The following is a 13,647-nucleotide window of genomic DNA, read 5'->3' on the forward strand; positions in this document are numbered from 1 at the left end:
GCGCATCGGCTGCTGGCAGGTAGCGGGGCCTGGCCCGGCAGAGGCGGGGCGGCGGGAGCGGTGCGAGGGGAAGTGGCCGTGCAGTGGGCTCCGGGCCCAGGCCGTGCCTTGGGGCTTGACCTAAGGCTCCCTCCACCGCGCTCCGTGTTCCTGTGCTCCCGTTTCCCTCCGTGCAGACTTTAGGGTGCACACAGGCAAAGCCCAGTCTTTCCTGACTCTCATTCTCACTCAGTGGGAGCACAGATGTTTCCTCTGATACTTGGTTTTGTATGAGAACAGGCCAGTGTTTCAGACAAAAAGACACTCAGAGCAAATTATAACCGTGATTTCAAAGGGCAGAGGACCAGTATGTCAAAGGTGGGGAATATTCAGGACGAAAAGATCCTCTGCTGCTTTTGCAAATGCAAAGTTTCATGCGGTATCAGAGCTCACAGAGTATCATCTTCCTCGGAAAAAAAAACAACAGAATGGACATCAACATGCTGTTGCCAACCAGGCACACATCATACCGGTTTGTATGGCTAGAAGGATAACCAGTAGGTCACATGAAATAAGCTGTCTGATCAAATGTGCTATTGTGAGTGACAGCACTGGCTGACACAGAACTGAGTATCCAGTACCTGCTGCTACAAACCAGGCAAATATGGGGGAGTGAACCCACTGAGGGGAACAACCTCTCTAGGCCATCCAAGCAGGAGGATTGAAAAGGCTTGCAGTATGTAGTCTAGTGAGGAAGGAATTGAGGGAAACATGCAACTTCAAGTAAGTACAAAGATACTTCAAACAGGAAATGAATGATTGCCTTATCTGTGGTGGAGGGGAAAAGAACAATCAGCCCATCACTAATGCCTGTCACTACATGGGCAGTGAGGGGAAGACCAGTAAAAGGACTGGCCTTCTGAAATGGAAAATGGACCAAAGATGCCGGGAAGTTGCAAGTATTTCTCACTTGTCTTCACTGGGATGGTAGTTAAATAGCACCAGTGACAAGTGCACGAAAAGTCATTCTAGATTTGTAAGTGATTAGGCAAAGCCAATGCTTTCAGACCGGTTAGGCTTGATTCATCCCATGATAGTTGGTGAATTGGCTGAAGCCACATCAGGTGCACTGGCAGTTACCTTTTTGATGTCTAGAGAATGGAAACGTTCAGAAGACTGCAAAAGGCCAAATATGTTGGCTATTCAAACAAACAAAAAGATCTGAGGAACTACTGGCTAGCCAATATTACTTCTAGAGCTTATCTGAAGCCATCACATACTTTTCAGCTAAACGCAGGTGCTTTTAACCTGTTACCGGCAGCTGCAAACATCGTTGTGATCCCGGAGCATATGACAAAAGAGCAGTCCGTCAGCCAGATGAACGTGTGCTGTTCAGATATTACGAGAAAGTCCTGTTCTCTCCGTGCCTTAACAACGACATTGCTTGAGCCAGAGCCCTGTAGCTGCCTGTAGGGTGGGCTGTCAGTGCAAAAACCGCTTAACGCGTGTCAGCAGCTCAACAGGACACCAACACCGTGACAGAACTGCTGCTCTGCATCTCCTGAGCGTATCCGTTGACTCCCTAACATGGCTTTAACGATGTACTGTAACGTTACACACACTTGTGCAGTGTACGTGCACGCTATACACACACCGTTTTGCTCCAGCGGTGGGCAGGAGGGACTGCAGAGCCCGCGCTAGTGTGCCCTCCTCTCCGCGACAAGTGCTGGGAGCTGGCCCAGGAGCTGCAGGAGAAGGGCGGGCAGCCACCTTGGGAACGGCGCCCGGCGACACGGAGAGGCTCCACACTTCCCTCCTGCCCCCGGTCGCAGCTCCAGCTGTACCGTCAAGCTGCGGGACAGAACAGCAACAATCAACCCTCTAAACCCCGGCAGGGCGCGGGCGTCTGGCCCTTTAAGGCACTCTGGTGCGGTGCTCGTGGGGTGCCTGGCCCTTTAAGAGCTGGCCCCGCCCCACCCCGTGAGTCCCGCGAGCCCTGGTAGTCCCAGGTACGGTGCCGGCCGGGGGGACCTCATCGACCCGCACCGTCCCCTCCCCTCCGCCCGCGTGGGGCGGGCAGTGCCGGGCCAGGGGTCCGGGAGGTCGGCGCCGGGGGCGGGTGGGGTTTGTTGTTGGGGGCGCGGCGCGGCCTTGCTGTCCTCGCGAGCGGGTGTCTTCTGCCGGGCCGGCCCGGCGGCGGGCGGTGGTTGGGGCAGGGCGGAGGGAGCTGGGAAGGGGGTCCCCGCTCCCCGCGGCAGCCGGTGGCGGGAGGCTCTTGGCGGCAACGGCAGCTGTGCCCACCCGGGCTGCGCTGGCAGCCCGCGGGTTCTCTGGTGCCGTGGCGGTATGCGCCTGAGTCCGACTTCTGCCCATGCGGACTCTGGCCCAAGCTCGGCACCTCCCCGCCCGCGCAGGTGGGGGTTGTGGTCGGGCTGTCTCCGCAGGCTCCTGGACCCGCAGGGAAGGGCGGGCGGGCAAGCAGGTGGCCGCCGGTTCGGGGTCCGGGGCAGGCGGTGAGTGTCCCCGGCAGCCTGCCGCTGCGCCTGGCGTTCACCCGGTGTCTGTGCCGCCCCGGGGCTAGGTGCAGGCACAGTGGGGTTCGCCACCGACCCTCCCTTCCTCCCTGCCTGGCGCCATGGCCATGAGGGAGCTGGTGGAACCGGAGTGCGGGGGCTCCAACCCCCTCATGAAGCTGGCCGGCCACTTCACCCAGGACAAAGCCTTGCGGCAGGAAGGACTTCAGGGCCCGCTGGCCTGGCCCCCTGGGGCTCCAGGAGCTGCTGCAGCCGTGAGTGTTGCCTTTCACTCTGCTTGCTGAGCTGGGGCTGGATGTGGGGCCAGTGTCTGTGTCAGCCCACAGGGTATAGGGGTGTGCTGGCGGAATAGGGCTGTGGCATGAGCGGTACCGGGATTTTTGGTGCACATAGGTGCAGTGTTGCTTTTTTTCTAGGTAAAAAGACCATGGAGTCATGCGTTTTGTCCTGTAGGGTTGTGGGGTGAGGGGCCGTTTGTGGGAATTATCTATGTGTGCTAGGAGCATGTTGATGGCTATGGTGAGGTGTGTGTCTTACAGGCCCCGACACTGAAGGTGGTGGGAGAGGGTTTGGACAGTGTCACTCAAGATATTCCAGCTCCTTTAGCTTCCACATAAACATGCAGCTAATGCAAGAAAATGCTGATAGCCTAATGCTGAGGAAGATGTAAACTAATCGGGTTATAAGGTGTTTGGGGAGAAGGGTATGAGGACAAAGCCATTGGGATAATTGCCCACTATTCCCTGTAGGCACCCAAACCGCTGGGAGTGGCCACTGAAGATGAGGTAAGAACAGACTGATCCATCTCCTTACTTCTTTTTTCATCAATACTGTTTGTTATTTTTCCCCTTACCTGATATTAATCTTTCCTTCTGACAAGCCCATTCTTTTTTCTCATGCTCCATATTCTGCCTGTTTTTTTTCTATGTTTGTAATCTGTCTCTGTCTTTGGCAGCTGGTTGGAGAGTTCCTGCAGGAGCAGAATGCCCCTTTACTGTCCCGTGCACCCCAGACCTTTAAGATGGATGACCTGTTGGCTGAGATGCAAGAGATTGAGCAGTCAAGCTTCCGACAGGCCCCTCAGCGAGGTGAGGGGAGCTAGAGTAGGTGAAGAGCTGGAGAAGATCATGGTGTTATGGTTAAGCTCCTAGCAGGGTGGTACCCATCTAATCAGCACTTGTGAGATTGTATCCAGATTTGGGCTTCCCAGTATGCTAATGTACTGAGGCAAGGCCAGTGGATAGTGTTCAGGGATTAGGAAACATAGCGTAAGTGGAAAGCCTGATGAAATTTGGTTTGTTCAGCATAGGAAAGAGGGGTCTCCTTAGGGCAGGGAAGTTGGAGTGTCTAACTGCTGTCTTCAGCAGCTGCAGCCAGAATCTTTGCAGTGTTAAATAGTGGAAAGACAAGGGGCAATGGACATAGCTTGTGGAAGGGGGACCTGACTAGCTGTAAGAAAGCATTTCTTCTCTCGGAGGGTGGTTCAGTACTGGAGCAGGTGCCTAGGAGGCTGGGTAATTGCTAGCTTTTGACAAATACAGAGGTTAGCTGATGAATGCCCTGAGCAACCTAATCCTTGCCTTTAGTGTTAACCTACTGTGAAAACACTAGCAACCCCCAGAGCCTGCTTCCAAGTAGAATCTTTCTGTGATTTTATTCTTAACAAAGAGAAAGGGCAAGATGAGAGATGATGAGGGAACACTCAAATGATGCCTTTGAGTGCCCCAGTCCTCACTTGTTTTTTTTCTTCTTGTAGCTCCAGGTGTGGCAGCTCTGGCACTGTCTGAAAACTGGACCCAGGAATTCTTGGCTGCAGCAGATAGTGCTGGTGATGTCTCTTCAGATTATAATGAGGCTGACTGGTCACAGGAGTTCATTGCTGAAGTGACAGGTAAATGCTCCTATTTGGAATTACTGTTGATGTTGCCCAGCCACGTGCTAGCATATAGTGGAGAATTACTGGATGTGGAATTGGAGTAATGCTTTGGGCCCAGCAGTCAGTGTTTACTATAGCAGCTTTGAAGGGGGGGTTGGGAAGGAGGGGAAACCCACCTGCTTTGTGATAGCTTAGCTGAGTTGTGAACAGTGTGGTGTAGAGGCTTTTATTCGGGTGTAAAGGTCTTTTATTTTTAGCTTGGGTTACTTGGAGAGCTTAGGAGAAGCAGGCTATTCAAAATGCTTCTATAAAAATTGTGAGGGTTCAGCTGATGGAAGTTCTGCAGATGGTCTGGTTCCACTTCTCGCTTACATATTCTCTAATTCCCTCTCTTAAGGCTAAATTTGCCTTTGTTACAAACGTAAATATTGCTTAATGTGCTTTGGCCAAATACTTTGTATCAGTTTCATGGAAGTAGAGGGATTTTGCGCTTTGGAAATATGCAAAATGAGTATTTCTGTCCCAAAGGTTAAGCTTCCTGTTTCAAGCAAGCCAGCAGTTTATCCAAAAAAGCCATCCGGCATTGTATATAGAGATGAGGCTGTTATAGGGTCCTGTTACCATCCACAAGCTAATCTGGAAGTTACAAATACGATCTAAATAGATGCTATTCTCTTTTTGAGGAGTGGCCACTGTAGAGGGCCGTGTATGCCAATTCTTTGACCTTCCCTCTTTATACTTCTGGGAATAGAAATCAGCATTTGCAAAGGTCTTAGAGCAAGTTCTGAGGAAAACCTAGTGCTTTGTAGGCTGTGCTTTGTAAGACAATTGTAATCCATTGCTGATTTTCTTGACCTACACAGTATCTCACATGAAGCAGACAAATGATTTGTGAAACTTAAGTAGAAAATCGTAAGGTTGTTGACACCGTGGTGGCATCTGTATTAACACGTAGTCTGAACCTAAGGCTTGATTTAGATTTAGCTCAGAATAAAAAAAGTTAGAAGAAACAAGCAAAAACTTTATTTGAAGAGTTGTTCTCTGCACATTAGCTAACTGGGTGAAGAGCAGAGTGCAAATCTCAAGTTCGTCTGAGTGATGGTCTGCCTGTGTTGCTCTTCTCCCCATTCTTGCTGATGTCCTATGTAGATCCACTCTCTGTGTCTCCTGCTAAGTGGGCAGAAGAATACCTAGAGCAGTCAGAGGAGAAGCTGTGGCTTGGGGAATCAGAAGACCAGTCTTTGGCAGATAAATGGTGAGTCTGTCTTCTCAAGACTAACTATTGTTGCTGGGTACTTGGGTGGGTGAAGATAGGTGGTAGAAATCTGCTGTGAATGCTTTTGAGTCATTTAACCTAGATTGAAGTTCTCAGGCCTTTGGTTTCAGAGGAAGGAGGAAACAGTGCTTGGAGATGGAAGTTTTTAAGAGATCCTAGCTGTTCTGTTTTCTGGTTCCAGGAAGATACTGTGCTTATGTAGAATAACTTAATCTCATACCTAATGCAAAGCTTCTTAAAGTGATTTTTGGAAACTGCTAATCAAGCAGTATTTTCCACAACAGATGCTTTTGATTTGGAGATCCCAAGTACTGGACTCTTCTAATTTTAAACTTTCACCGCTTTATTCTCCCTATCTGACAAACATATTTCTGGAAATATGGACATTCCTGACTTATTGCTGCCAGTTCCAAAGACTTCACCAAGACAGTGTAGTAGTAACACCTGGAACTAGTCCTGTCCTGCTGTAAGCCAGACAACGTATTGAGTTGTGTGCTTGCTATGAGTCCTCTGCAGAGCTGATGTTTTTCCAAGACACTGTTCTATGGACATGACCTACTTTCTTTGTTCCTAGATATATGACCTTGGTAGTGCTAAAACTTGCAATTTCTGGTAGCATGTGAACTTGCCAAGGAATCCAGATTGTTGTGGAGAGCTGTGCTGTCACTGCAATTGTTTAATTCTGCTGCTGTTTATGTTGGTCACTTGCACAGTTAGCCTAGTAGTAATTTTGAGTTTTTTACAGACAGGTAAGTGTACTGAATCACTTTGGAGACCCTCTGAGGAGGGATTGTATCCCTCAATGCTGTTGTCTGGCCCATTGTGTAGACCACTGTTAGTGAAGGAGTTCACTGTTGCTCGGTGTCAGACAGTCTCTTTTACTGCCTCTGAACACAGGTATGAGGAATACCAGCCTGAGGATGATCTTAAGAAAACAGTTAGTGACTTCCTCTCTAAAGTGGATGATCCAAAACTCAAGAATTCTGAGGTAAGAAGTTCCCTGACCAGGGCTGACAGATACTTAATGTGACTAGGAGTGTTGGAAATTGAGGAGGGGAAAGACAGTAAAGGAATAAAGCCTCCTGCTCTCCTGTGTTCCCATTTTTTTCCCTGATTCCTAGAAGCTGAACCCTACAATCCACTTTAGATATTATCCATCTCTACAACATGGCTCTGGTGAAGTCCTGTCCTCCCTGCCTTTTTGAGCTGTTTGTGCTCACTTTGCAGAGAGAAGTCCTCGTAGTGAAGGGGGGTGTGTGTGGGCAGAGGGCTTATTGGTAGAGCATCTGCCCAGCTCCACACTTGTTTCATTTCTCTGCCGCAGTTCCTAAAGTTTGTCCGCCAGATCGGAGATGGGAGGGTATCGATCGAAGCTAATCAGGTGACCCACAGAGACCAAGATCAGGCAGAGCAATGGGCAACTGAGTTTATACAGCAGCAGGTAGGAGCCCCAGTTCTACGTGCTCTGAAGGAAGAAAGCTCTTTGCCACAGTGCACAGTCTGGGAGCAAGTCCAACTCTTAGCAATGCTCTACTGATGATTAGGCTGTGGGAGGCAAGGGGAGGGGCTGTTGGGCTCTTCTTAGTAGAGTCTAGCCAGAAGCTGGGAAGGTATTTGGGTGGTGTGAGTTTTCTCATCTCTTATAGCACCTGGGAGGAAGGGAATATTCATGTGAACGCTCTACTTTACAGGCCATCAGTTCTTGCTGATGGAGAGGAAAGGTCACCATAGACCTTCCTGCAGTTTTGGGATGTGCCTTGAGGTTGCCAGAGTCTAAAAAGAAAGGTGTGTTTCTGTTCCCAAACTTCCAGGGGACATCTGATGCCTGGGTGGATCAATTTGCACGATCTGGGACCATGTCAACTCTTGATACGGAGTTCGAGCAGGCAAAGACTGCTGTGGAGGTAATGCTGGTGGAGGAGGGCTGAAGTACCAACTGGGAGCTGATGATAGGGTTACCTCTCTCCTTTGCATGCTGTGAGATGGGCTAGGAACAATTAAGAGGGTGTTCTCTGGTGTGCTTGTAGAGCTCAGTTTATGGTTGAGGTACTCTAGTCACATTCTGTTCTCCTCTCAGTCAGATGTGGACTTCTGGGACAAACTCCAGGCAGAATGGGAGGAGATGGCCAAGAGAGATGCAGAGGTTCACCCTTGGCTCTCTGATTATGAAGACATCAGCTCCTCATCATATGACAAGGTAATAAAGAACAGGGTTTCTAATCCCTAGCACTGTGATGGACAGCTTTGAGCAGACTGGCAGTATGTCTACCTTGCAGATAAGCTCCACAGATCCCCAAATGCTGCTAGGATTTCTTTTCCTGATCCTTAGCTCTAATTTACGCCCTCATCTTGGATCAGCTAGGTACTGAATAAATACTGATTTCACTTCCGCTTGTCTGTAGATGCAGTTATTGCCCAACATAAAATACCAGTTAATGCTGAGATCTTTTGCAATGAGTGCAGTTGTTGCCAGGCACCACCCGCCCCCAGGCTGATAGGCCCCATACCAGATGTTTAGTCTCTGTTGCAGTTTATTCCAAGTCTGGTTTTGGGTATCTTTCAGTACAGAGGAGGCAGAAAGAAGACCCATTCTTCTCTGATGTGCTTGCAAATTAGCAGAGGATGGGGTACTGGCTGCTCAGCAGCTTTGAGTGTTTCTAGTGCAGCAAGACTAGATTATGCTGTACTGCAGAGAGTGCTTTACTCCTCTAAGCCTGTCTCCAAGCATTATACCCTGTTTCCCCTGCTAGGGGTACCAGTTTGAGGAAGATAATCCCATGAGAGATCACCCAGATGCATTTGAAGAGGGGCGGAAGCGTTTGGAGGAAGGTGACCTCCCCAATGCTGTCTTGCTCTTTGAGGCTGCAGTGCAACAGAAGCCAGATCATATGGAGGTGAGTGAGAGCAGAGCTAACAGGCCTTGGCTAGGTGTTCTGCTACTTAGATCCTTTCCTAGGTGTCAGGGTGTGTGTAGAAAACTTACTTCAGTGTTAAGAGCTGTGAAGGGGGTATGAAAGCATCACTTTTTTTTTTTCTGTGCCTTTGGTTTTGTAGCTGATGTATGTGAATCCCCAGGAGGTCTGTGGGAAGAAGGTTTATGACTAAGGTCAGTTACAAAAAGTACAAAGGCTCTGTCCCAAAGCTGTGTAAAATCTTGGGAGCACATGAGGCTGTGCATGGAGCCAAGACAGGGAGTTCTTATCTCTTGCTTCTATGGTAGTCTTTATTGGCATTGCAAGCTTGGAGATGCTTATGGCAGGTAACTGCTTTCAAGACTAGCAGCTTGTTAGCCAGGACTCCTAGTCTGGGTCTTCATCTAATTGCCAGGAGAAGGTGTAACCCCAAAGGCTTGAGAGGTGGCTTGGGTGTCTTCACAGTTTTCATTTGAAGCTCTGGGCCAGAGAGTGATTTTTATACTGAAGACAAATTTCCAGCTCCTAATTTGGTGAATACTTACTTCTGTAAAGCACTTTGGCTTCTGCAGAATTGATTTGATTGGGAAATGGAGTGCCTGCCTCAAGGACCCAGGAATGCTGAATTGTGTGTCTGATTCATATATATGTGTGTGTGTGTGTATATGTGTGTATGCTAACTCTACATGTGTTAGCTCATATATACTGTTAGCTTATATATACAGTTAGCTCTGTAAACTGTACATGGCTGGAAATACCTAATGTGTTAATCCTGAGGCTTAGATGAGAGTGACCTCTTGAAACAGAGGTTGTTGGCTTCTGGGCGTATAGGCATCTAACTTTCTAGGGTATTGGGAGTAGGTGAAAAGTAATCGGAGGTTTTGAAGATCTACTTAAACTCTAAAGTGATTAAAAAGTATTGCTAATTTTCCCTTAGAATGGGCATTCTCTTAGAATAGAGTGGGCTGCAGACTGAGCATAATGGAGAGGTAGTTGAAACCTTAGGGGAAGAAATCTTGGGACAATTCTGGCTGCAGTGAAAATATTTCTGAATTCTGTTGTGCCTGCAGAAAGTACAGAAGTTAGGACTTCACAAATACAGTACAGTGGTTAAATAGACAATTGAAATAGACAATTAAATTGAGCAATTGCTCTGAAGGAAGTGTCAAGATTGGTCCAAATCATGACTTCACTTTGAAGCTCAGCTCTTCTTCAGGGAGAACACTATAGAGTTATCACTCATCAGCTGAGACACTGGAACACCCTGCCCAAAGAAGTGGCAAATGCTTCATCCCTGGCAGTGTTCAAGTCCAGGCTGGACAAAGCCTTGGGTGATATGGTCTAGTGTGAAGCATCCCTGCCCATGGCAGGGGGTTTGAAACTGGATTGTCTTAAGGTCATCTGACCCCAACTATTCTATGATTCTATGAATCTGTGATCTGAGGCATTAGATTGCTTCTTGCTTGAGCAGTGTGTCTGGGTCTTTGTTAATGAACCAGTTTATTTCCTTGAGACAGTGGATACTGCATTTTGTGACTTCTGTTCAAAAAGTGAGTACTTCATGTTGACAAACCCACCAACTATCTGGCCTGTTTTTGAGCAAGGGGTGATGATATCGATATAAAATGAACAGGTAATTTGGAGTTAGTGCCTTAATTAAATATTCCCTATTTAAGCTGCCTGGAGATGGAAGTGGCTTTCATGTACTGATGTCGCAATGATTGAAGAGTCAGTAAAATAACAGTGCTTCTACTTTTCAGGTCTGATGGTCAACTCCCTAAGATTACCACTTGCTAATGCACAAGTATATACAGCTGCCTACCCTGAAGGTCTCATTTATTAGCACTGCTGCTTTGCCATTTTGTTCTTAGGAAATAAGAGATCTGCTTTTCCCTCCTTCCTCTTCAGTTTGGCCGCAGTTAGAAGTTAAAAGTGGATGTTCTGTGACTTAAAAGTTTAAAACTGCCAACAGTTGCTTTATGATAGATCTTCACTTCCTTTATTTTTTTTTCTTTTTCACTGTAACAATGCCAGTTTTATTGGCCTTGAGAACCCATGTGCCATAAAGTCTGTTTCTGTTTGTGTATTGAAACTTGAGTCTGCAGCTAATATGTATACTTGCATATATTTGATCTCACTTTAAAAACGTTGGGATAATATGGTGGATTTAAATTTCTGTATTTGTGGTTTATCAGCTGACCTTTATCTCTGGATGTGAAGAAGTCTGACTCTGTATATCCTTATCTTCTCCAGGCCTGGCAGTATCTAGGAACCACCCAAGCAGAGAATGAACAGGAGCTTTTGGCAATCAGTGCCCTCAGACAGTGAGTGTTGCAAAAGAGCTTCTGAGCATGGCTCCTTGTCTAGTGCTTCAAGGACCATATGGCTAGCATGGTGTGTGCTCTGTTTGGTGTTACCTCCTGTGTCTGGGTGTCTCCCAGACAGATTTAATACTGTATTCGCTTTTCTTTGAACTGCAGATGCTTGGAACTGCAGCCTGGGAACCTCACAGCACTTATGGCTTTAGCAGTCAGCTTCACCAATGAGTCCTTGCAGAAGCAGGCATGTGAGACCCTAAGGGACTGGCTACGCCATAAACCAGACTATGCCCACCTACTGGAGAAGGAACCGGAGGAGAGTGTCTCGGGGACAAACCTGGGGCCTTCCAAGCGTGTTTTAGGTTCCCTGCTGTCTGAGTGAGTTAGGATTACAAATTCAAAGGCTTCTTGGAGGGCTGGGACTGTTCCAGGCTGGAGCAGAGGGAGCAACCCAAGGCCAACTCTCTCCACGGTACACCAATATCCTTGTTCTGTGCTTTTCCAGCTCGCTGTTCATGGAGGTGAAGGAGCTGTTCTTAGCAGCTGTGCGCAGCAACCCCTCAACTGTGGATCCTGATGTTCAGTGTGGCCTGGGTGTCCTTTTCAACCTTAGTGGTGAATATGAGAAGGCTGTGGATTGCTTCAGTGCCGCACTCAGTGTGCGCCCCAATGTAAGAAAGGGTGGAGTGTAGACACTGGAGATACCTGGAGGTTTATGGGTGAAGGTTTGGGTGGAGGTGCTGCTTGTGTGAGAGGTACATTTTGGAGTGGAGGTGTAAGACACAGAGGGAAGGGAGGGTTGGTTTGGCAATTAAAAATATCCAGCTTCTCAGCCCTTTCTCTCTACCCCCTTCTCCAGGACCATCTTCTATGGAACAAGCTGGGTGCCACCCTGGCCAATGGGAATCGGAGTGAGGAAGCTGTGGCTGCATATCGTCGGGCACTGGAGCTCCAGCCAGGATACATCCGCTCTCGCTACAACTTGGGTATCAGTTGCATCAACTTAGGTGCCCACCGGTGAGCACAGGATAGGCAGATCTGCTGTGACCCTTAAGTGTGCTTGTGTTCATGGGAGAGACTGTGATAGGTTACAAGGGCAGTGCTATACTGCTTGCAGCCTTCCCTTCGCACAGGAGAGTAGAGCGAGTGTGTAACTGCCCTGAGAACAAAGCATCATACGGATGCAGTTGGAGTAGGGACCATCTGGACTTCAGTCATTGTTAAGAGGGAAAGGGGGATTTCTGGTGCTGGAGCAGGGCAGGATTTGGTGAAGAGGAGGAGACTTGTTTTGGAGGGGAAGTAGTTGAGAAGCAAATGGGGGAGGGTGTGTGAGATGTACCATCTTCTCCAGTAAGCATGTGTATGTTCTCATGTTGACAGCGAGGCTGTGGAGCACTTCTTAGAGGCTTTGCACATGCAGCAGAAGAGCCGAGGTCCGCGGGGGCAGCAAGGCGCAATGTCTGACAACATCTGGAGCACACTCCGCATGGCCCTTTCCATGCTGGGGCAGAGTGACCTGTATGGGGCAGCTGATGCCCATGATCTTCCCACACTGCTGCAGGCATTTGGCCTCCAGCAGTGACTCTGGGATAGGTTCCCCTGTGACTGCAGGGTTGGCCTAGCCCAGCAGTGACCTTCCTTAGAGAGAAAACGTTTACTAGGGTTCACACATCTCCTTGCCCTGGTGGGGCAGATCACTGACAACTGTTTTTGAAAGAACATCTTGCTGAAGCGTGCAACTTCGCCTACCTGTCTGTCGTGGCCTGTGCATCTCTGAGTGGTTCATGTTATCACCTCCATGACTGACTGACACTGCTGGTAGGTAGGTGATCAAAGTGGGGAAGATTGTGACATCCAGCCCTTTTTCCAGACTGCATTTGCAGTAATGCCCAGCTTTGCTATGAGCCCTTACAATAGCCATTCTGCAGAGACTACCTGCTGGATATGTCTCAAGTGCAGTTTGCTTTGATGGGGTGGGATTGCCAGTTGGTGAAAGGGTGCAGATTTCTGGGTTTTGAGCATGATTCCCCATCTATGTGCTTGCGTGTGTATATATGTGAGTTGCTAGGGAAAACTGTGGGCAGCGGTGCCCTTTTCTGGGTGCTGATAACTTCATGGTACAGCCAGATGATAGTTTCTCAATGTCTTCATTGAACCTTTTTAAGAGCAGAGTATTGTACTTATGCTGCAGACTGAAGTGGAGGCACTTACCCTGTTGAGGGTAAGAGGAAGTCCCAGAGTTCAGACCTGGAGGAATGTGATAGGAATAGAAGTCTAAAATGTAATCTCTCTGCCCAGAATATGTTGGGGAAAGCGTTTAGTCTTGATTTTCACTTTATCATGTCATTGTTTTCCTTTGTGCAGAAGTTCCCCATCTTGTGTGTAACTGAATCTTGTTAATTATAAATATCTGTATATGATTCTATTGGGGAAAAATGTTTTTTAATTGTAAAGTATTTTGTATAATAAAGGAGGGAGAATTAAAATTGCCTAAATGACATCTTTTTCTGTGCCTCTGTTGGAGCTGCATGCAATGGGTAGTACAGCTCTCTAGGGTATAAACCCACTGGTTTTCAAAAGATAGATCAGAGTCTCTCAGTTTCTGTCTTTCCTTTTGACTCGGGTTTTGTTTTATTGTTAGCTCATAGGCCCGTGAAGCTTAAAGGACCTCATTTTGCTGTAGCCTCAGACTTCAGTTCTGTGAGTCAGCAGAAGAGCTTCCCTGTACCATAAACTCTGTTTTTCTTGCTTA

The 13,647-nt window shown here is 48.0% G+C and overlaps 1 protein-coding gene across 2 annotated transcripts; it reads left to right on the forward strand.

Annotated features, from left to right (window-relative positions):
- Window positions 1-2,492: 2,492 nt before the first annotated feature.
- PEX5 (peroxisomal biogenesis factor 5) lies at window positions 2,493-13,390 on the forward strand. 2 transcript variants are annotated; one of them, XM_057415956.1, is made up of 15 exons: window positions 2,493-2,767; window positions 3,263-3,298; window positions 3,469-3,601; window positions 4,270-4,404; window positions 5,539-5,644; window positions 6,563-6,653; window positions 6,990-7,106; window positions 7,477-7,569; window positions 7,743-7,862; window positions 8,416-8,559; window positions 10,831-10,901; window positions 11,058-11,273; window positions 11,401-11,566; window positions 11,755-11,912; window positions 12,276-13,390. In XM_057415956.1, the coding sequence occupies exons 1-15, from the start codon at window positions 2,615-2,617 to the stop codon at window positions 12,475-12,477; spliced, it is 1,941 nt and encodes a 646-aa protein (XP_057271939.1). In that variant the 5' UTR covers window positions 2,493-2,614; the 3' UTR covers window positions 12,478-13,390. The 2 variants fall into 2 exon arrangements, with proteins under 2 accessions (XP_057271939.1, XP_057271940.1); XM_057415957.1 differs by lacking the exon at window positions 6,990-7,106 and having other exon boundaries at window positions 2,494-2,767.
- The last annotated feature ends 257 nt before the right edge of the window (window positions 13,391-13,647 follow it).

Source organism: Pezoporus wallicus, unplaced genomic scaffold (assembly GCF_028554395.1).
Source record: "Pezoporus wallicus isolate ANWC-B61680 ecotype Strahan unplaced genomic scaffold, APGP_CSIRO_Pwel_v1 contig_6814, whole genome shotgun sequence".
In the NCBI taxonomy this organism is placed as follows: domain Eukaryota; kingdom Metazoa; phylum Chordata; class Aves; order Psittaciformes; family Psittacidae; genus Pezoporus; species Pezoporus wallicus.

Coding starts and splice junctions, on each gene's coding strand:
- PEX5 (XM_057415956.1), top strand. CDS start 2,615: ATGGCCATGAGGGAGCTGGTGGAACCGGAGTGCGGGGGCTCCAACCCC. Junction 7,863..8,415: donor GCTCCTCATCATATGACAAG/GTAATAAAGAAC, acceptor TTCCCCTGCTAG/GGGTACCAGTTTGAGGAAGA. Junction 11,274..11,400: donor TTAGGTTCCCTGCTGTCTGA/GTGAGTTAGGAT, acceptor GTGCTTTTCCAG/CTCGCTGTTCATGGAGGTGA.